Raw genomic sequence first — 22,616 nt, 5'->3', positions numbered from 1 at the left:
ATTCAACACATTTTTACTCTCCATAACATCTTTATCTTTAGAAATAATAATCCCCAAATATTTTATATTTTACAATTTGTTTTTTACAATTCCCTGACGAATCCCCCTTTTAATTGGAAATCTTGAGGAGGTTAAGATTAAGATACTTTTTTTATAATCAATGTTAAGCAAAGTGATAACTCTTTTATCTTTACCAGCTTTTGGAATCAATGTAATCAAACCTTGCTTCATACTTTCAATCTTTTTCCCCCCCAATAACTTCTTTTAGGGCACAGAATAATAGATTTCTCAAATCTCCCCCAAAAATTAAAAAAATTATTCGTGAGCCCATCTGTCCCTGGGGATTTGTTTTAAGGCATCTTCTCAACAACTGAATCCAATTCTTCAATTTTAAGATCCGAATCACATAAAACTTTGAAAGAGTCCTCAATACATGGAATATTGTTCTGAATTTGACCAAAAAAAAAAGAAAAAAGATCTGACTCATAAGAGGAGAAATCTGAGGAATGTAGTTTAGAATAGAAGTGAAAAACTTCTTTTCAATTATTTTAGAATCATTGCATTCCTCTCCTTGGATCATTAAACTACTGATAGAGTTTGCTGTCTATTTTTTTTTTTCTAAATTACTGAAATATGAAGAGTTCTTTTCACCTTCCTCAATCCACTTGGCGCGCGATCTTATATACTCAAGATACAAATGATCTAATTTACTTTGAAGCTCCATCACCTTATCATTTTCATAGTTATTTAAAACAGGTTTGTTACAACACTGACTTATTTCACAAATTAAATTCCTTTCATATTCTCTTTTATTAGTTTCTTAGAGAAACCAATGGAAAATTAGAAATTACTTATATTACAATCAAAATAATAATTTATGTCTAGGCTATATCTCTTATTAATTCCTTAATTTTATTGCAAAATTCTTTATTTTGTAAGAGGAAGGCATTGAACTTCCAATAACCTTTGTTTCTAAATTGCTTATTTGTGGGTTCTAAAACGAGATCTATAAACAATGATGCGGTAACGGAACTTTAGAAATTGTAGATTTTTGAAACATATTTTAGAATGTTGTCTGACCATCCAATAATCAATTCTAGATTTGCTCTCCCCATTTTGTAAAACATTCAACCTCAGGATTTAAATATCGCCAAACATCACTCAAATTATTTTCTGTCATCAAAAAATCAACACTAACATTAAGCCGCCCCTTATTAGGGAGGCCATCTTTCCACTGTCAGGAACCATATTCCAGTCCCCTCCCACTAAAACATTATCAGATGGGTGCGGCACTTTAGTTTCTGAGATCATATTAGAAATATCTTCTAATAATTTCTGGTTTTGAGCTGCATTGTTAAAGCCATAAATATTAATTAGAATGAAAAAAACTACCATAAATTTTCAGTACCACCATCAACCAGTGATCACTTCCATTAGCTTTATGAACGACGACTTCCCCAGGACATTTGTTGAAGCATACTGGCACTCCTCCTGAACGGTTAGAACCATGGCTGAAAAAAAAAATCTTCTCCCCCCATTGATTAGTCCAGAAAGATGCATCCGAGTCCGAAAATGAGTCTCTTGTAGAAACATACAATGCGCTTTCTGCCCTTTACAAAATAGAAAAACTGCTTTCCTTTTAACAATGTCCTTTAAGCCCCTAACATTCATAGAACCAAAAATTATTTTGTGCGTTAGGCCTACGCTAAAACAGAAAAAGAGAACTATAAAACCACAAATCGAACCACCACTTGTAAGCTCACTCAGTCACTATGAACCGCTACTTTCAGATAGAGCTCTAGTGTCCTGTTGTATAGTAGATTCCAAGGGAAAACTCATAAACAATGGTAACTTCAGAATGGTCTCTCTTTATTAGGACTCATCTCTGTAGCCAGCAATATACACACACAAGCACACACCACACGGTATGTTCTTCTCTGCTTTTAACAGTGCTACCGCCCACAAACACGGTGCGTCACCGCCCCCTATTGCACAACCCCAATACCACCCTTAACATACAACATGTCCCATTGAAAAGTTTCCAACTGCTTGATTGACACTTAGAAATGTATCAATTCACCCGTCAACGCCAATCCGTCGTCCTTCAATGAAGCCATATGGACCGCGAAAGAAAGCGAGCTTTCCTGCCCTCCTTGCTTGATCAATCTGAGGCCACAGCTTTCGTCTGTCTTCCAAATCCTCTCGAGGAAGCATCTCCGCGAATCGAACTCCTTCCGCCTTGCAAATAGGAGAATTTTTGCTTCGATGCCAGATTTCATCCTTCACCGCTTTTGAGTGAACAGCACTATGATATTTCTGTTTTTATTGTCCATCCTTCTTCCCAGCCTATGGACGATGTCAACCGCCTCTTCCATATTTGCCTCCATCTCAGGTGCAAACTTACTGAGAATCTGAATGACATTTTTTTCTTCAATGCCTAATACGGAGACACCATCTCATTCTATATCTTTCCTGTTCTCTCACCCTCTCCTTAAGATCACAGTTATCCTTGCGAAGAAGCTAATTTTGTATCTCCAAGTCCTTGACTCTTTTCTTGCACTCATTCACCTCTTCTGTGTTGAACTGAATCGCCTTCGTTAAACTTGCAATCATGGCGCTGCTTTGCTTAGATTGCTCGCTTAAATCCGCCAGCTTCTCATCCACCCTCCTTTCCAGTTTTAAAATTGCCTCCAATATGGTTTGGAGGTTTCTGCCTTCACTCTGTCAGCTGTTGGCTTAACCCCTTTTCCCGCAGGATTGGGTTACAGGGAGGGATAGCCCCCTCTCCGCGTTCTATTTACTGTTTACAGACACCTCCATTGCGTTGTCGTGCTCCATTTCTCTGGCCTCAATTTTCTTTTCAATATTAGGCGACAGATCTTTCCCTTTGGGGTCTAGTTTTACTTTGGCAGGTTTAATCAATTTTTGTTAAGTCATCGCGTGACAAGTCAGTTGGAGTTACTCACTTCAAGCAAAGTTTTGGGGACAACTATAACGAGCTTCAGAAAACACGGCTGCTCAACTCGAAATTTTCGTACCGCTTCAGCCATATTCTAACTTGGTATGCAAAATATTTGAAGACTAAAATCATGCAGGGCAAATGGACACAATCGTATGTCGTTTTTTTACTCACACTTTCACTTCCATCTGCTTCATATGGTAAGTTGTTTACGTTTTTAAATATTATTAGAAGTTTAAAACCTAATCTTTTTCAACTAATTAATTCGAGATTAATGAAGGTTATCGCGTATGTCCTCCCTTACCTTTATAGAGCGTTGGGGTAGAGCGGGGTAAAAGAGAGATACAAGAATGGAAACAAGAAAGATCACTAGCCAGATATAAATCCCAGTTGAGGTGGTGGGGCATTCTGTTACAATGTGCCACGCTATTAGAACTATGCAATTCTTTGATGTTTGTGATGTTACTAACATATAACTTTTATGAATTCTATTGGCAAACCATGAGAAAGAGGCGACTGCGAGTAAAGACTGTGAGTTGAGTTTAATATTCAGAAATTATTATTTCATGAAATGCAAAGTATTCTGGCCCGTCTTTGTCTCTTGTTCCATGAGAGCGGTGTGTGGGTGGGGTGTGTTGTGTTCAGCTTTGTGTTTTTCTGAATGTCTGAATGCTTTTCTTCATCGATTTGCTTTTGCTCACATTGTTTTGAACTATGTTGTATATATTTGCAGTGTGTTCATTGTCAAACTCCAAAAGTTGTTTATTTGAATTATTAAAACGGCATTATTTTATTTTGAAAAAGTTCATAATTGTATTTTATTTACAAAATAATTTTGTTTGTCTAGTATATTTTTTTGATTAGATCAGACAACATTTTAAGCTGTCATGTGGTTGTTCAATATGTGCCCCTCATGTTACAGTGTACCCTATGGGCATGTTGCCACTGTTCACTCATTAGCTTGTTTCATTAATACAGTGTATACTTTTTTCTTTATTTATGAAGGTATAATTTTGCCATAAAAAATCACATGCGCAGGGTAAGATTTATGAAAGTGTACATAAGATTGTAAGCGTAAATTAAATTGCATTAGCATGAAGCTGTAGTTTCACAATACATGAATTACACTTATGAATAACAGTAAAATGATGCAAATATTTTTTATAACGCTTGAAAGGCAATTTACACCTTCACAAATCTTCTTGCGCATGCAAATTTAATTTATATTGTCTTATGTACTCTTTTTCACAAATCTTACCCTGCAAATGCGATTCTTTATAAAATAAAGAAAAAAGTATACAATAGTCTGTATTAATGAAACAAAACCACATATTTGTACTATACATGTGTGAAATTAATGTGTAAAAAAATAAAATAAAACTTCATGAACCCCAAGTGGATTTATACAAACTGAGAAAGTCAAAAAGTGGTTGTGCCCCGCTCTCCCCTACTCTTATCATTTTCATTCTGAATGAAAGTACAAGTCATTGCCAAGATTCCAAGGCTTATGTTTTAAATTAAAAATAAATAGGATGAAGCTTAAAAGTTTTATTGTATACAGTCTCATAGCCTACTATGGTAGAAATCAATCAATAAAGAATCAAAAATAAACAATAATCCATTGTAATCACCAATAATACATTTGTTTTTCAGGTTCTCACTCTTTGTGGTTGCTTTCAACATACATTCGTGGAAAAACACAATTTCCAGAATTTAGTAGCACAACAACTTTGGATGACATCACAGTTGGATACTATGATTCAAAGACATATATTCCAAGAGGGAATACAACAAACGAGGATGATGTGATGAATTCAGATTACGTTAAGGATGTAAGTGACTACATGTATAACTCTTTTTTGAGAAGAGCCGCACTGTTAGGGCAAGACAGACAAAATGACAGTAAGTATCTGGCTCAATGACATCTATTAATCTATTTAAAAATGCTATTCATACTGTACATATTCAATTGCTTAAATACATCTTTTTGATGAGCATATTTTTAATGTTTGATTTAATTTTTTTAGTTTTTTAGGTGAAATCATTTGTGGTATCAGAATTAAAAGTATAACTTTATAATATTTTCTGCAAAGTCTTCTATTATTGTTTCTTTATTAAAAATATAAAAAATATTAAAACATTGTCTGAAAACTAAAATGTAATATGCTATAGCCTTTGAGCTGTGTTTATGATTGCTACGATATAGTGGATTTCATTTTGCATTTAGAGTGACGCAAGTATGAATGGGTGAGTTATAAGGTATGTGAATGGAATATTTAGATATTTAGGATATGGTCATTGGGCTACTTTTGGGTTATTTTTGGTTGGCCATTTTATTAAGCTGGCCTGGCAACCCTGCTACAAGATCACATGGCGATAATATCAAACAGGTTTGAAAATTTTGCAGCATCTGTGAATGCTTGAGACGTCGCCGACCTGCTCAAACTTAACAAGCATCGGCGACTACAACCAGCACCGATTTAGCTGCAGACCTTGAAAATCTGTTTAGGACAGCAAAATCCAGCCAAAAGTTGTGTAGTGTGAGCTTCCCTTAAGACAACCACCGACAAACACAGGTCTATTCAGACAAGATAACAAGGATAATGATAAGATAACAAGATGCGGAGACAATCAAGGAGTACCAATGATCAAGGAACTGCAAAGGGACTACAAAACTAGCACAGGAAACTTAGGGAACAGGAACTAAAATGGGAAATACTACAAAATAAGAGTCAACACACTTAGGGGAAACAGTGACGGTCAGATCATTTGATGTTTATAACTTTTTTACAAGGCAATGTTAGTTTAGGTTGTAAAATAACATGTGGTTATTTACAATGACACTTTTAGAGTTATCAAATTAAATTTTTCTTATAAATGGTTTGCTAAACAAAGAGTGTAAGATGAAGGAGGCCAATGCATGACAATCTCCCATAACAATTCTCCCTCATATTTCCCTCACAGGTCTTGATGTTTATCAGACACTGGTTGTGTGTGAGCTGCTGGACTCCGACAAGCCTGGAAAGATGATTGTTACAGATGCTGCCAGAGGCTCCACCACAGATGAACTGCGTTACATTAACAACACATTTACTTATACTGTGACTGTAAATATTAAACAAGAACTGATCAAACCTCACCTGGAAAAATTTAAGCAGGAAGTAGCAAATACCTATTACCCAGTTTGTATAATAACTCTCAAGAATTACCTCAAAAAGAGAAGAGATCAAATTAACAGAAAGAGTACGTACTCAAGGACATATATAAATTCCATAAATTTGTTTTATGAAAACAAATGTAACTGTTTAGAGTAAATCTTCAGGATTAAAAATAAACCCATGTATTTATACATGTAAAACGTTCTCTGACGTTCTTGTTTATTTTTTTCCTCTTCCTCCTACAGTAAAGCCCAATATCACACTCACACAAAAAGCAAACTCTGGAGGGTTTCGTGTGAGTTGTTTGGCAACAGGATTTTACCCTCGTCACATCAACCTGACCCTGTTCAGAGATGGACAGCCTGTATCTGATCATGAGATCACTGGAGGAGATCTGCTGCCCAATGGTGACGGGACGTACCAGATGAGGAAGAGTCTGGAGATCAGTGCAGACAAACACAAATACAGCTGCTCTGCCACACACCTCAGTCTGGACAACAAACTGATCATTGAGTTAGGTAATGAGCTTTTACAGAAATAGAAAGTATCAGATAAAATGGTTTGATTTGATTCTAAATGCTTCCACTTATAGAAGATGAACCTTCCAGACTTCACATAGGAGTTGTTGTTGCTGTCCTGATGTTGGTGATAGGCCTATGTGTGATTGTGGCAGCCATATGGAATAAAGTCAAGACGTAGGCCAACTGAATATCCTGGTATGTTTTCCTTCAAGATAAAATGTGATCTATTTTAATATTTACAAGATCACTTTATGTATAATGGAATATTTGTGACAAATACTGAAATACCACAGTTTTCCACAGCGTGATAAAATGACACAAATTATTATTACTGTAAAATCCAGCTTATTGTCTTATATATTAAATCACATTTATATCCATTTACAGATGCAAATAATGTTATATGAAGATATCCATCCATTTGAATGAGGATCAAACCATCACATCTTCTGTTTTATTCATTGGAGACCATCACAAATGGAGGAATAATAATCTGAGATTTCTTAGCACCATCTGAGCCAATGCAATATTTGCTTTTAATAAGATGTGAATAAGATGTATATTCTTAGATGGGAGAATAACACTGAATTAACAGCTGATTGTTTCTCCATATTTTTTTTTTATGTTTAAAATAATTTTTTATGTATTTATAGACAAGAGGGCATAGTTTCTATATCAAGTATCTTTTTATGGTGTTGTAACCTATTGTGTGCTAAGTAATTTACAGGATACAGGTTTGTTAATGGATTTATATTTTGCAAACACAAAACCAAAACAGAATGGCATAGCCTCATCCATACTCCAAGATGTAGGAAACCCCAAAACAGAGGTTTCAAAATACATACACAGACCATTACACTGTATGTAGTTTATTGTCACTGTGTTGCTGGGTCTAATATTGTTTTTGTGCAATCATATTGTGCTTGCAGTTTTGCATAGGAGTTTTCATTTGAGAATCTGTCTGGCTATATATACAGTATATGCGCCTGTTTCATATTTTTTTGTATTTTTATTGATTGCTTGCATGAGAAACAAGGCTATTGGATGATGAGCGGTACTGAGAGAGCAAATATACATTAAAGATTTTGGTATTTGGTTTAGTCTTTTGTTTAATTATTTAAACATTTGAGGTGATAATCAACTGACCAATTCAATTAATTTATAAATTTAAAAGTGAGCAATCTGAGAACATGACAAACGTTCCAAAACAAAATCTTTTTGCGCTTTCATCCATCTGAAATGTGACATATAGTCTGACTATTAATAAGTCAATATTAAGAATTATAATTTGTAGCTTATACGCTTTAAAAATACTGATGTGCATGTCAGTGTTGTAATAAATACTGATGTGCTTGTTAGAAAATATAGGCTACATTAAAGATTTTGGTCTTTTGTTTTAAGTAATCTTTTATCACAGATTAATCTAATGTGTGTTTCACACAGAGCCATATCCTTAGACACCATGTTAATCAATTATTTGGATAGCCTACATTATATTGTATACATATTGTTTTTAAAATATCTTTGTAAATGTCTGCACTCACTGCTGTTCCTTTCAAGGCGTAGAATGTTGTCACCTAGTCTATATTTCGATTTACGATCAAATCAAGTAAGATTGTGCAGAAGTTCATGTCATTTATTTCTTTTTAATGGTCATATTTTTTAGATGTATTGCTTCATCATCATCTTTCTGGAGTATATGAATGTGAAAATGTGTTCGGCAAATTTTTATGCTTGTTTTAAATTATATCATTATATAGATCAGTGTCTGGAACCTGCCTATATACGTCACGCAGAACCGCAACATCCAATAGGAAAATGCAAAACTGCAGTAGCCACCGTTCAACCTGAAGAGGGCAGCACTCAGACGTTTTTACACATGTTGTAGAATTAAAACTTTATACCCCATATGTCAAAAAAGTTACTCGAATCAATGAACAGCAGCACTAATAAAGCCCCAGTCTTACAGATCATTAACTAAAAAAAGTTGGTTTAGGGTTTAGTTACCCTTTAACTTCCGAGTGTTTTTTTCCTTTGTCACGTGAAAGACGCAATAGACGGATCGTTAATGAATGACCCATCACCCGTTCAATCGAAAAATCGAATGAAAAAACTAAACATATTCTATCTTGGTAGGCTACCTGTGTAGGTGCATTTTTGCTAAATATTTGAAGACTAAAAGCATGCAGTGCAAATGGACACAATATGTCCTCGTTTTTTTACTCGCACTTTCACTTCCACCTGCCTCAGATGGTAAGTTGTTTACGATTTAAAATATTATTAGAATTTTAAAACCTAATCTTTTTCAAGGAATAAATTCAATATTAATGAAGATTATTGCGTATCATGTCCTCCCTGACCTAGAGTGTTGTGGTAGAGCGAGTCACAACCTTGTTTTAGCCTATACGGGCACAAAACGGGCTGTTTTTTTTTTTACAGTCTATTGTAACGCATGTGGTGGTTTAAGGTTTCCATGCTAGCATGACAAAACGTTGTGTGACCCATTTACTTGTTGCCATTTCAATAGTATATGCAAATATGCATAAAAAAAATACTGCAGAACAAATATTTAATAACCGCAAGTAAATTTCCTACTAAAGTTATTTTTTTCATCTCAATTTTTCTAAAACAAGAAAGATCAGCGTTTTAAATATCTAATCTCTGATTTAGCAGTTTAGATAGTTCTTTGCTTCGCTACCAAGCAGGAGACACTATAAATCCCAGTTGAGGTGGTGGTGGGGCACGTAATTCTGTTACAATGTGCCAAGCTATTAGATGCTATTACATGACGTTAGCGATGTTACTAACATATAACTTTTATTGGCAAACCATGAGAAAGAGGCGACTTCGAGTTGAGTTTAATATTCAGAAATTATTATTTCATGAAATGCAATGCATTCTGTCTCGTCTATTTGTCTCTTGTTCCATGAGAGCTGTGTGGATGTGGTGTGTTGTGTTCAGCTTTGTTTTTTGAATGCGTTTCTTCATCTATTTGCTTTTGCTCACATTGTAATTTGAACTATGTTGTATAGCTGTATTTGCAGTGTGTTCGTTGTCAAACTATAAAAGTTGTTTATTTTAATTATTAAAAAATGGCATTATTTTATTTGAAAAAGTTAATAATTGTATTTTATTTACAAAATATTTTTGTTTGTCAAGTATATATATATCTTGATTAAATCAGACAACATCTTAAGCTGTCATATGGTCGTTACAATGTGCCCCTCATGTTACAGTGTACCCTATGGGCATGTTGTCACTGTTCTCTCACTAGCTTGTTTCATTAATACAGTATATACTTTTTTCTTTATTTATGAAGGTAAAATTTTGCCATAAAGAATCGCATGCGCAGGGTAAGATTTATGAAAGTGTACATAAGATTGTAAGTGTAAATTACAGTGCTATGCATAAGTTTAGACACCCATGCTAAAGTTGACTAAAAAGAGGAATAAAAAATCATCTTTTGGAAATTGAACTTAATGCCTTAATTAAAAAAATGAGGAAAAATCCAACCTTTAAGGACACCAATTTTCTTTGTGAATGAATAATGTATCGTAAATAAATAAATGTTCTTCCTTAAAATACAGGGTGCATAAGTCTGGACACCCCTATGTTAAATTCCCATAGAGGCAGGCAGATTTTTATTTTTAAAGGCCAGTTACTTCATGGATCCAGGATACTATGCATCCTGATAAAGTTCCCTTGGCCTTTGGAATTAAAATAGCCCCACATCATCACATAGCCTTCACCATACCTAGAGATTGGCATGGTTTTATTTCAGTTAGCCTAATAGCTGGTTTGATTTGCATTGAGAGATGGTCTTATGGAAATTACTCCATGCCAATCTGAATGAAAGTATAAGTCATTGCCAAGATTCCAAGGCTTATTTTTTAAATAAAAAATAAAAAGGATGAAGCTTAAAAGTTTTATTGTATACAGTCTCATAGCCTACTATGGTAGAAATCAATCAAGAATCAAATCAAGAATCAAATAATCAATAATCAACAATTATCCATTGTAATCACCAATAATCAATTTGTTTTTCAGGTTCTCACTCTTTGTGGTTGCTTTCAACATACATTTGTGGAAAAACACAATTTCCTAAATTTAGTAGCACAACAACTTTGGATGACATCACAGTTGGATACTATGATTCAAAGACATATTTTCCAAGAGGGAATACAACGAATGAGGATGATGTGATGAATTCAGATTACATAAAGGGTATAAGTGACTACATGTATAACTCCTTTTTGAGAAGAGCCGCACTGTTAAGGCAAGACAGCCAAAATGACAGTAAGTATCTGGCTCAATGACATCTATTAATCTATTTAAAAAATGCATGAAAATGCTATTCATACTGTACATATTCAATTGCTTAAATACATCTTTATGATGAGAATGTTTTTAATGTTTGATTTTAAATGTATTGTTTTTTAGGTGAAATCATTTGTGGTATCAGAATTCAAAGAATAACTTTTAATAATTCTGCAAAATCTTCCATTATTGTTTCTGTATAAAAAAAAAATAAAAAAAAAAATAAAATATATATATATATATATATATACACTGTATTAATATGCTTCTAATATTCTTAAAACATTGTCTGAAAAATAAAATGTAATGATAAGATAACAAGATGCGGAGACAATCAAGGAGTACCAATGATCAAGGAACTGCAAAGGGACTACAAAACTAGCACAGGAAACTTAGGGGAACAGGAACTAAAACAGGAAATACTACAAAATAAGAGTCAACACACTTAGGGGAAACCGTGACAATCAGATAATTAGATTTTGATAACTTTTTTACAAGGCAATGTAAGTTTAGGTTGTAAAATAACATGTGGTTATTTACAATGACACTTTTAGAGTTATCAAATAGATTTTTTCTTTAAAATGGTTTGCTAAACAGTGAGTGTAAGATGAAGGAGGCCAATCCATGACAATCTCCCATTCTCCCTCATATTTCCCTCACAGGTCTTGATGTTTATCAGACACTGGTTGTGTGTGAGCTGCTGGACTCCGACAAGCCTGGAAAGATGATTATTGCAGATGCTGCCAGAGGCTCCACCACAGATGAACTGCGTTACATTAACAACACATTTACTTATACTGTGACTGTAAATATTAAACAAGAACTGATCAAACCTCACCTGGAAGAATTTAAGCAAGAATTTGCACAAACCTTTTACCCAGTTTGTATAACAACTCTCAAGAATTACCTCAAAAAGAGAAGAGATCAAATTAACAGAAAGAGTACGTACTCAAGGGCACATCTTAATTCCCTAAATTTGTTTTATGAAAACAAATGTAACTGTTTAGAGTAAATCTTCAGGATTAAAAATAAACCCATATATTTATACATGTAAAACGTTCTCTGACGTTCTCGTGTATTTTTTTCCTTCTTCCTCCTACAGAAAAGCCCAATATCACACTCACACAAAAAGCAAACTCTGGAGGGTTTCGTGTGAGTTGTTTGGCAACAGGATTTTACCCTCGTCACATCAACCTGACCCTGTTCAGAGATGGACAGCCTGTATCTGATCATGAGATCACTGGAGGAGATCTGCTGCCCAATGGTGACGGGACGTACCAGATGAGGAAGAGTCTGGAGATCAGTGCAGACAAACACAAATACAGCTGCTCTGCCACACACCTCAGTCTGGACAACAAACTGATCATTGAGTTAGGTAATGAGCTTTTACAGAAATAGAAAGTATCAGATAAAATCTTTACATTTTGATCTTATTCTAAATGCTTCCTCTTTTAGAAGATGAACCTTCCAGACGTCGCATAGGAGTTGTTGTTGCTGTCCTGCTATTGGTATGTGCGATATCTGTGATTTTGGCAGTTGTTTGCATGAAAAGGCCGATGGGAAGACAGAGACTATAGAGGTAGTCCTAACTTAATGATGAAGTATGTTTTTCTTAAAATATGAAAATATGATCTATTTGAATTTTTACAAAATAACTTTAAATGGAATATCTTTGTGTCACGTGCATCTGTTGTAGAGGTGTAACGATACACACATTTCTTGATGCGATACTTAACATAGCATTGTTAGTCAAATTAAAAAAACTGCAATGCTTCAGTGTTTTTGGCATTTATTGTTGTTGTTGGTTTGATGAAAACCAAAATGTCTAATATGTGTCGGGAGGATTTTCTTGCTCTGGCTTAGGCCTGTCTTCTGTCTCTCAAATTGTCTTATTTTATTGTTTATTTTATCATTTCATTTGATTTAATTTTAAAGTATACCGTACACTTGTCTACCATACTGAAGATGTCAAAAGACAGTATTAAACTATCAGCAGTATCAAACAATAAGATGCAATAAAATAAAAAAAAATTATACCACCTATGTCTTATTTTATTAGCATATTCATCTAGTTTTCTTTGGATTGGAAATTACATTTGAGAATCTGTATTCATGTTTTCATGTTTGACTGTCATGAAAGAACTCTAAATTAAATGTTCTTGTTCTCTAAACTTTCTTGTCCTTTATTTTGTTTTTCTTTATCCCAACTTCATTAAAGAAAAGAAAAAGTTGACTTTTTTGTATACGTTGTTCATTCATTAAACTCCAATTTTATTTTCAGCATCTGATGAAATTGTCGAAAAATCTATGTAAATGTCTTGACACAATGCGACACACAGTAAATGAATGGAGAAACAACAGACAATATATATTCTATTAAATTGTCATTTAAGGTCTAAAAGTTGTAACAATACTTCTGTTTATATTTTATTTCTACCAGTGGTCAGTTCTGACTGTTAGTTTCAGACAAATGTGAAAGGGGAAGTCAAGGCCTGTTTATGGTGTAAAGGTTGCTTTCAAAGCATTTCTTTTTTATGACTATAGCAAAACATAACAGCTGAAGAGCTCATAAACACCATCACTAACTTAACTAACGGTTCTACAGTATTGATAATTTGCAGATAAGTGCTGAAATCGTACAGTATGAATGCCAACAACATTCTTCATCTTTTTCTGCTTTCACTTCCCATAGTTGCTCCAAAAGGTAAGATTTCAAAACACTTCTGAACTTAAAACTCTCATATAAGCATAAACAGCATAAACAGAACAGCAGAATGCTTCTAGTGGGCTATATTGCAAGCCTGTGAAGCACATACTAAATATATTTAAATAAAACAAAACAATATGATTTATCTATGTGAGCGTGCTTATAGACTAAAGAGGTTTTGATATTGGGTGTTATTTTTACCCATGTGATTTACTGAGTTAAGTGTTTTTTAACCTTCTTTTCAGTGTTTCCTTTTTTTTGTGTGTGTGTGTGTGTGTGTGCAATTTTTTATATACACATTTGTCAGCCAAAGGCTTTGATTAATATATATATATAATATATGATACCAGTATGTTTCTATATGGTTCACATTGCTGACTCGTGTTAATCCATGCATTTTAGCTTCATAATTTCTTGGTTGCATAGCAACTGTTGATTCCATGAAGCAATGAAGCAAAACTCAGATGGGAAGATTTATCTAGGCTGAGTTTCCCGAAAGTATTGTAAGCCTAAGTTGATCATCGTAGAACAATTGCCACCAAAATGGTCTCTACGATTAACTTAGGCTTACGATGCTTTTGGGAAACACAGCCCTGGTCAGTCTATCTATGTCACATCTGATTATGTCACGTATGATTAGGTTTTGTTTCATGTTCTCATTTTTATTCTTATTTTGGAATTTTCGAGTCATGTGACTCCCTGTTCCCCTCATGTGATTTACTCATGTGTTTCATGTCATGTACTCTCTGTTTTCCTCCAGGGCTGCATTTAACTCCACTTTAAGACATACACTCGCAAACTTCCCTAAGAACTTAATCTCGGGGGAATCCCCACCACCATTTTGAAGTGTGTTTAACTTTGTCAAGTTTATTTGGACAGAGGCTTGACCCCTCTACCTCCCGATTTTGACCTATAGGGAGCGAGTCTACTCAATATGTACACTTCAGGCAGATCCATAGACCACACTGCAACATGATTTTGACGTCACTGCAGATTTACCCCTACCTCATCTCTAGTGTAGAAAATATATTTTTTCTGTTGTTTCTTACAGGTTCTCACTCTTTGCAGTTGCTTCTCACATACATTCAAGGAGAAACACAATTTCCTGTATTAAGTGCTATAATTGTGTTGGACGACATCACAGTAGGATATTATAATTCAGAGACAAAGATCTATGTTTCAAGAGGAAATACTACAAATGAAGATGATGTAGTGGATCCAAATCACCTCAGCACTTTACGTTACTATGTGCGTCTTCATTTTAAGAGAAGATCAAATTATCTGAGACCCGTCAACAATACAGAAAGTAAGTTCTGTTGGCTAAATGATCAGCTTTGATTCAGATATTACACAAATAGTTTATAATTAATTCTAAAGGGCTCCTGAGGCCAAATGTGTTAACACATCAATTTCTTTCCTAACAGGCCATGTAGTTTATCAGGTGATGAGTCTTTGTGAACAGAGAGACAATAAACCTACACAAATAATCACCAGAAATGCCTTTAGAGGCTCTACGACTGATGAACTGCGTTTTTTTGATAGCAAATTCACATATCGGGGTTCTTTAAATTACACGGCACTAGAAATAAAACCCTATCTAGAACTGTCCATGTGGCGTCTTGAGACGTTATACTACCCAGCCTGCATAAAAACCCTGAAGAGTTACCTTAAAAAGAGAGGAACTCAAGTAAACAGAAAAGGTATAATGCAATTAATAAACAGTAACTATACATTAAATAATATTCTCTCTTTTATACATATTTTTCTTTGCCTTCCTTTAATTCCACAGTGAAACCCAAAGTCAGGCTCCTCCAGAAAGAACTGTCTTTTGGGTCTCGTGTGAGTTGTTTGGCAACAGGATTTTACCCTCGTCACATCAACCTGACCCTGTTCAGAGATGGACAGCCTGTATCTGATCATGAGATCACTGGAGGAGATCTGCTGCCCAATGGTGACGGGACGTACCAGATGAGGAAGAGTCTGGAGATCAGTGCAGACAAACACAAATACAGCTGCTCTGCCACACACCTCAGTCTGGACAACAAACTGCACGCCACTTTAGGTAATGAGGTGTGAAAATGTAAAATAAACTACAGAATAGTGTGTTAGGGGTTAACAGTTTAGGACCCAAGGACCAGATGTTTGAAAGAAGACCAGGAGTCAGAATTATAATAAATTGAAAAAAAGTTTTACTGAGTATAGTTTGCAGAAGTCAGCTTCAAGACTCACACAGGAGTTCGTAGGCCGCCCCGCTTACAGTTACAAAGATCAGAGTTATTATACCCTTCACCAAGGTCTAAGCTACGTCCTTGCTTCAGGTGGCAGTTTCTGATTGGCTAAGAAATAGATAAACATAGTAATTTTCCACACATATACAGATAGACTGAAGCATATCTTCATCGATTATGCAGCTAACACTCGGACCCTGAAGTTAGGCACGTCGTGACCTTCCAGGTCGCAGATTTGGGTTGATGGACACCAACATGTCCCGAACAACAACTCAGTCAATCTCCCATAATGCCAGTGCTTCCTTAACCTGTAACCAAGAAGAATAACTCACACACCTGAGACAGGTTCCCTTAAACTATAGACTTCAATGACCCCTGTGACTTATAGTTGTCAGGGTACCCTAGAAAAACAGCAGTATGTGTTGACACATGTTGAAGACCTTTCTTAACAAAACATCTTTCCATATTTCATTTCTTGAAGCCGGGCTAAATAAGCAAGCACTGTTACTGCATTCAGATATCAAATACAGGCAGAGAATACATGAAAAGAACATTTCAGTAATCACACTGGCAACTTCTATAACAAAGTAAAATCTCACAAGCCTAGAGATGTGATTCAACTCGTGATATTTAGAAGGAAAAATATTGATTAATACCTTGATTATAATCACTCATTACATTGAAGCAGCAGTGGATTCCAAAATCCACTCCTTTCAAGTGTTTCTAATGCGTTTGTGACCTCTTTAACTTGTTTGTTTCAGAATTTGATCATGGAGAACCATTTAAATCAGTGATTCCCTCATTGCTGATAGTTTTGGCTCTGCTTTTGGTGTTTGCAACAGGAGTTGTCATATATAAGAGACGAGCAGCTAGGACAACAGCCGAAATAATGGTAAATCATTCAGTGAGCCTGTAGATGTGATGCTTAAGATAAATATAAATATATTTTAATTTATATTAAGTATTGCCATGAATAATTATGCAGAATTTTTTTTCACGTTATACAGTGTCTTCATTAAACTGTCATTATTCTGCTGCTGCTTCTAGTGAGTATGTTTTTTTGTTTTTTACCAAAAGTCAATGTCTTATGACCTAGTTTCATACTTAAATTCTAAATCTAAAAAAAGTATGTTATATTTTTCAGAATCTGAAGAAAACATGGAAACAGCATCCTGAAGTTAATGTCATTTGCACATGTTTTAGCTTGAATGAAAGAAATGTGTTCAGATAACTAAAAAATGACCTCAAAAATAACATTGACCTCATTACAGTCTTTCATCTTCACTGTATGATAAACCGGGTTCACACTGTACGATTGAATAGTCTTTTACAACCGTTGCTTGTCAGACTTTACCAACATGATCGCCGCTGTAAGCCATGTCACACTGTAGGATCTCCGTTGTCATTCAATGCCAAAATGTACGGCCATTCAAGATCCGCTAAAAACAGAAATGCAAAAGAAGACTTGTCTGGAGTTTTACATCATCAATACGAGACACGTTCAGTGACCTGCATTTACATGCGGGATAGAAAAGGTGGCTAGTACACAAAAACATCTTTAGCGTTAATTTTGATCATGGCTTTTCATAAAAAACAAATCTGGAAAAAAATGAAGACTCTTGACTGAAGCAAGTGGAGGTTTGTTGTTGCATCATCCAGTTCTGAACTCCTATAGAGAGCCTAAGTCCCGCCCCTCCGCTTCCGGCTCATGGGACCTTATTTGAGATGGTCCTCACTGCGGAACATGAAATCCACGGGGAGGAATCGGATTAAATCCAACTCCTCCCACTTTACATATACCTAAACCTACCCGTCTCCACCCCCTGATCCCTAAACCCACCCATAAACCTACCAATCTCCACCCCTTAATCCCTAAACCCACCCCTAAACCTACCAATCTCCACCCCTTATATCTGGATCCAACTCCGCCCCCCGGATCTCATGTACTGCATTGAGGTGCTACTGCCTTATTTCGGAAAAAATATGTATGGAAGTCAATGGCGAGAGACAACTTTTATTCCGTCTGAACTGTGCCCTGAATTACACATATGATGTTTGTCAATTTAAAAGGTAATTATTAAAGTCAAGAAAGTCGCAGTTTGTCATAAAACAGAAGAGTAACATTTAGTTTTATGTGAAAATCGTTCAATGAACTACATCTCTCGTCTCGCACTATGTACGTCACAAGATCCGTTGCTTGTATGTGTGTATTCTGGCTCAAAACACTCAGGCATGACGGCGTAATGTTACGATTATAGCGTAAGACTATAGGAAAAATGACAGACGTTAGCTTCAGTAAAGTTAGCTTCATTCATTGAGAGAAAAGGTATGACGTCGCATGTGCACCTTCTGTGTTTGTAGTCTTTGTAATTACGTATTTTCACAGTCTTATACCTCAGCAGTTTTACATCAAGCTGCGACTTTCTTGACTTTAAAATGTATCTTTTAAATTGACAAACATCATATGTGTAAATCAGGGCACAATTCAAACGAGATCAAAATATTTGTTGTCTCTCGCCATTGACTACCATACAATATTTTTCCGAAATAAGGTCCCATGGTGGTCGACCGGAAGGGGAGGGACTTAGGCTCTCTATTGGTTTTTGATTTGACAGTTGTAAGAGAAGTAACTGCAGGACTGTGCCAGAATTTCATCGGAGATAATGTGGCGATCAAAGACTTAAGATTTTGGCCCAGGATCAGAGGAATCTTTCATGATTCTCAAAATTTGTCTCAGATGGACAAATCGTGGCCAAAATCGTACAGTGTTAACCCGGCTTTAATACATACTGTATGTATCACATCCGGTCTGTGTTTGTGTTTTGCTTCAGTTGGACTTTGAGTTAGTTTTGCACTGTTTCCTTTTTTCCTGTTTTCTTTGTACAGAAATGACATGTTGAGCTAAAATGGGCCACAATTTTCAGCTAAAATGGGCTGCATACACACACACGTTTACACAGAAATTGATGTTCTAATCTTTAACCATGTTTGACAAATATTTGACAAGCATACACACATACATGCACACAAAAGACACTAATGCACAGAAACACACACATTTTTCACATTTTTAATTGAATTTTTTAATGAAATATTTGTTCAACTTTCTATTTAATGAAATGCATTCTATGACACGCTAAAGCCAATAGTGTCAGTTTACTGTTTAAAATAAAATGATTTCAGAAGAAATTACCTGTTGTTCTCCTTTTATATTGGCTCATTTTAACTGAACAGCTGGCCCATTTTAACTGAATGTTGTGCCGTGGCTCAAGAAGGTACGTGCTGATACTCTAACTCTCATCATTTTAAAACAATTATACTTTTTCACATTTAAAAGATTTAAAAGACCCATATAATTTTTAAAAATCTCATGCATAGCTTATTTGATGGTATTCTAAGTAATTTACCAAAATGTGGCCCATTTTAGCTGACTTCACCCCTGTTTTTTTTATTTTTTTTACAGTAATCAGTAAAACATATTTTATGAGTTGATTTATGATCTCTAAAGATGACAAATATAATATAATTATTATATAATTTAATTCATATAAAGCATGCCACTTATTTTTTATTTATGATGGTTTTACACTTGCTATTAATCTCAGTTACTTTTCCACAATTAAAATGTTGTCATGATTTACTCACTTTCAAGTTGTTCCAAACCTGTTTGACTTTATTTCTTCTGTGGAACACAAAAGATATTTTTTCTTCTTCTTTGTTTTTCTTCTTCTTTTTCCATTCTAAATCATTAAATAATAAACTAGAGTACATTTTTTCTTATTTTGCTTAAATATCTTAATTGTTTGAAAGATTTATAAGGAAAACAGATTTATTCCTAATTCTGAGTTTTTTAATTTTGTGTAGGATAGTTCACTGGTAGTGTTCAAACTATAGGAATTTACTTCATATCTACTTCTCTGCCACTGACCGAATTTTCCAGCTCTCCGTGTTTTCACTGTTATACGGTAGAGGGGGCTATTACTCATACAGAATCTCCGGATTCACATTGGGTCTCATTCATGAAACATTCGTAAATATATGAGTAAATATGTGAGTGATTTGCGCGTAAAGAGACCTTCCCGAAAACTCTTCTCCTGATTCACAAATACTTTGTAAACGTCAGATGTGACAGTGAAAGGTGTGTGTGTGTTAATGAATTCCAACCAGTCGTAAATGGGACGCGCATGCACGCTCATTCTCAATTACCATAAATCCCGCCCATTAAATCCGACTGACAACTATATGGGAATCATATTATGACACCAAACGAAGGATTTCAACATGTCTTCTCAAAAGCGGATGAAAAAGAGAAATTTCTCAGATGCAGAAATTGAAGTTTTATTATCAGAAGGTCATTCAAAACGACACATTTTATTTTCAAGCATACATAGTGGCGTATCACTGCAGTAACTGCAGATGCTAGAGGCCTACTGGCTCTCATAATGAAAGTAAAAAGAAAAACCTTATGTAATTACTATATACACAGCAAAATCCCCAGAGTTAAATTAACTCTGTTCAGAGAACATTTGGTCCCTCTCTAAAGAGAATTAAAATAACTCTGAATTAGAGTTAAACTTAATGAGATACTTAAGTGATTAATTAAGTGATGATTGGGCATTAATGATGAACACCTGCTGTCAACAAGTTCTCAGAAGAGGAGGATTAAACAACTCCATAAACAGAATTACCAGCTTCACTTATTACTAACCAGGGGTGCGTTTCCCGAAAGCATCGTTAGCCAACTATGGTCGCAAGTTCCCTCGTTACCAATAGAGTTCAATGGACATTGCAATGAACTTGCGACCATAGTTGGCCAACGATGCTTTCGGGAAACGCACCCCAGACTGACTTTATTTCTGTCAGACGTCTACAGAAGGTCTTATTGAGAATTAACAGAGGTTTAGATGTTGACGATTTATTGAAAATGTATGATCACCATTATGGTGATGAGCGTTTCCTTTAGTTGGGCAGTTTGACTCTTTTTGCAAGTTTGTGGTTTATGTAACAGTTTTTGCCAAAACACGTAATTTGTTACAAAGAAAGCCAAAAACAAAGATGATCAGGTGAAATAGTTTTTAACAACGTATAGTAGAAACATGCACTTATGTCATGACTGTCTAAAAGTGATAATTTGATGTTAATAGATTATATTCACTAACAATACTCTCTAGCCACAGAACGGACATTCTGAATTTAGATTTTTAAAATACATTATAGGGATTTTTTTTTTTTTAGACAAACACATCAAGAATCAGCATATGAATCTCAACAATGGTGACATGTTTCATGCTGCAATGCATGCTGGGAGCCACAATAGTATAAAACTCATGGCTCCCAGGATGCATTGCGGCATGAAACATGTCACCATTGTTGAGATTCATATGCTGATTCTTGATGTCTGTGTCTTAGAAAAAAAAAATCCCCTATTATGTATTTAAAAAATTCAAAATGTCCAATCTGTGGCAAGAGAGTATTGTTAGTGAATATAATCTATTAACATCAAATGATCACTTTTGGACAGTGATGATATAAGTGCATCATTCTACTTTTTGTTGTTGAAAACTAGATCACCTGAACATCTTTGCGTCTGGCATTCTTTGCAACAAATTATGTGTTTTGGTAAAAACTGTTACAAAAAACACAAACTCACAAAAAAATAAGCTAAGAGTCAAACTGCCCAACTAAAGGAAACACTCATCTCCATTATGGTGACCAACCATTTTCAATAAATCGTCAACATCTAAACCTCTGTTAATTCTCAATACGAACTTCTGTAAATGTATAACAGAAATAAAGTCAATCTGGTCAGTAATAAGTGAAGCTGGTAATGTGGTTTGTGGAGTTGTTTAATCCTCCTCTGCTGAGATCTTGAGAGATTTAATGTCTTATTTTGTCTTCAGTTGATTTCATCTGTGGCTGGAAGTCAGTTGAAGTTCTTGTGTTTCTCTTTTTTCTGTTCTTGTTTCTCTTTCCTTCAGTGATTCTGCTTGTTGACAGCAGGTGTTCATCATTAATGCCCAATCATCACTTAATTAATCACTTAAGTATCTCATTAACTTTAACTCTGTTTCAGAGTTATTTTAACTCTCTGTAGAGAGGGACCAAATGTTCTCTGAGCAGAGTTAATTTAACTCTGGGGATTTTGCTGTGTATAGGCTAATATTTTTTCAAAATGCTGTGTAAGTAGCCTATGTAGGCTTCCCGATTAAGGTGAATTAAAATGCAGCCTTATTAATGAGCAAATGTTCGGATGTTAAGCGCACTATTTAAACGTGGCTGGGAGCAGGTGTAGATTTTATTTCGTACCAACTAACATTTGGAAAATACGAACATTTTAATGAATCCGAAAATTTACGCCAGAACCACTTTACACACGATTTGCACAAAAATTCGTTCTGCTCGTGTTTCATGAATGAGACCAATTAAGTGAACTATTTGTGCACTTAAAGTTTACTACTGTTACACTTAAACATATAGGCTACTTTTATTTACTAAAAAGTGGGCCAATTAGTCCCACGCAGTGTTCAAACAGTAGCCTACACTTACTAGTTTACAACTAGTAGGCCTATATTGTACGGTGGCCGAGAGAGTTCAATGCGCTGCAACTGAAGAAAACACATGCAAATAGAAAAAACACGCAAATTAAGACTACATTTTCATCAGTTTTACAACACTGTTCTTCAAATACTCACAACACAACCAAATACAGAAACGAGCTGCAAAAGT

General features: G+C 35.1%; 3 protein-coding genes across 6 annotated transcripts; all 3 read left to right on the top strand.

The window, feature by feature from the left end:
- Positions 1-2,674: 2,674 nt before the first annotated feature.
- On the top strand, positions 2,675-7,734 carry LOC311071264 (major histocompatibility complex class I-related gene protein-like). 2 transcript variants are annotated; one of them, XM_084095559.1, is made up of 6 exons: positions 2,675-3,159; positions 4,613-4,861; positions 5,924-6,202; positions 6,363-6,635; positions 6,710-6,833; positions 7,026-7,734. In XM_084095559.1, the coding sequence occupies exons 1-5, from the start codon at positions 3,090-3,092 to the stop codon at positions 6,814-6,816; spliced, it is 978 nt and encodes a 325-aa protein (XP_083951685.1). In that variant the 5' UTR covers positions 2,675-3,089; the 3' UTR covers positions 6,817-6,833; positions 7,026-7,734. The 2 variants fall into 2 exon arrangements, with proteins under 2 accessions (XP_083951685.1, XP_083951686.1); XM_084095560.1 differs by lacking the exon at positions 2,675-3,159 and adding an exon at positions 3,272-3,490.
- A 923-nt stretch (positions 7,735-8,657) lies between these two features.
- LOC311071261 (class I histocompatibility antigen, F10 alpha chain-like) lies at positions 8,658-13,188 on the top strand. Of its 3 annotated transcripts, none has more exons than XM_084095553.1 (5): positions 8,658-8,891; positions 10,686-10,934; positions 11,618-11,896; positions 12,058-12,330; positions 12,411-13,188. In XM_084095553.1, exons 1-5 carry the CDS (start codon positions 8,822-8,824, stop codon positions 12,530-12,532), a joined length of 993 nt encoding a protein of 330 aa, XP_083951679.1. In that variant the 5' UTR covers positions 8,658-8,821; the 3' UTR covers positions 12,533-13,188. The 3 variants fall into 3 exon arrangements, with proteins under 3 accessions (XP_083951679.1, XP_083951680.1, XP_083951681.1); XM_084095554.1 differs by having other exon boundaries at positions 8,669-8,891; positions 12,058-12,325; XM_084095555.1 differs by having other exon boundaries at positions 8,690-8,891; positions 12,058-12,325; positions 12,414-13,188.
- Positions 13,189-13,536: 348 nt separating this feature from the next.
- LOC311071259 (hereditary hemochromatosis protein homolog) lies at positions 13,537-17,148 on the top strand. The gene is made up of 7 exons (XM_084095550.1): positions 13,537-13,659; positions 14,714-14,968; positions 15,087-15,362; positions 15,452-15,724; positions 16,652-16,782; positions 16,898-16,936; positions 17,035-17,148. The coding sequence occupies exons 1-6, from the start codon at positions 13,599-13,601 to the stop codon at positions 16,907-16,909; spliced, it is 1,008 nt and encodes a 335-aa protein (XP_083951676.1). The 5' UTR covers positions 13,537-13,598; the 3' UTR covers positions 16,910-16,936; positions 17,035-17,148.
- Positions 17,149-22,616: the final 5,468 nt, after the last annotated feature.

The sequence above is a fragment of the Abramis brama genome (genome assembly GCF_963993115.1).
Source record: "Abramis brama genome assembly, chromosome: 20".
NCBI classification, from domain to species: domain Eukaryota; kingdom Metazoa; phylum Chordata; class Actinopteri; order Cypriniformes; family Leuciscidae; genus Abramis; species Abramis brama.
The sequence above is the reverse complement of the archived record's forward strand: the minus strand, read 5'-3'. Positions and strand labels throughout refer to the sequence as shown.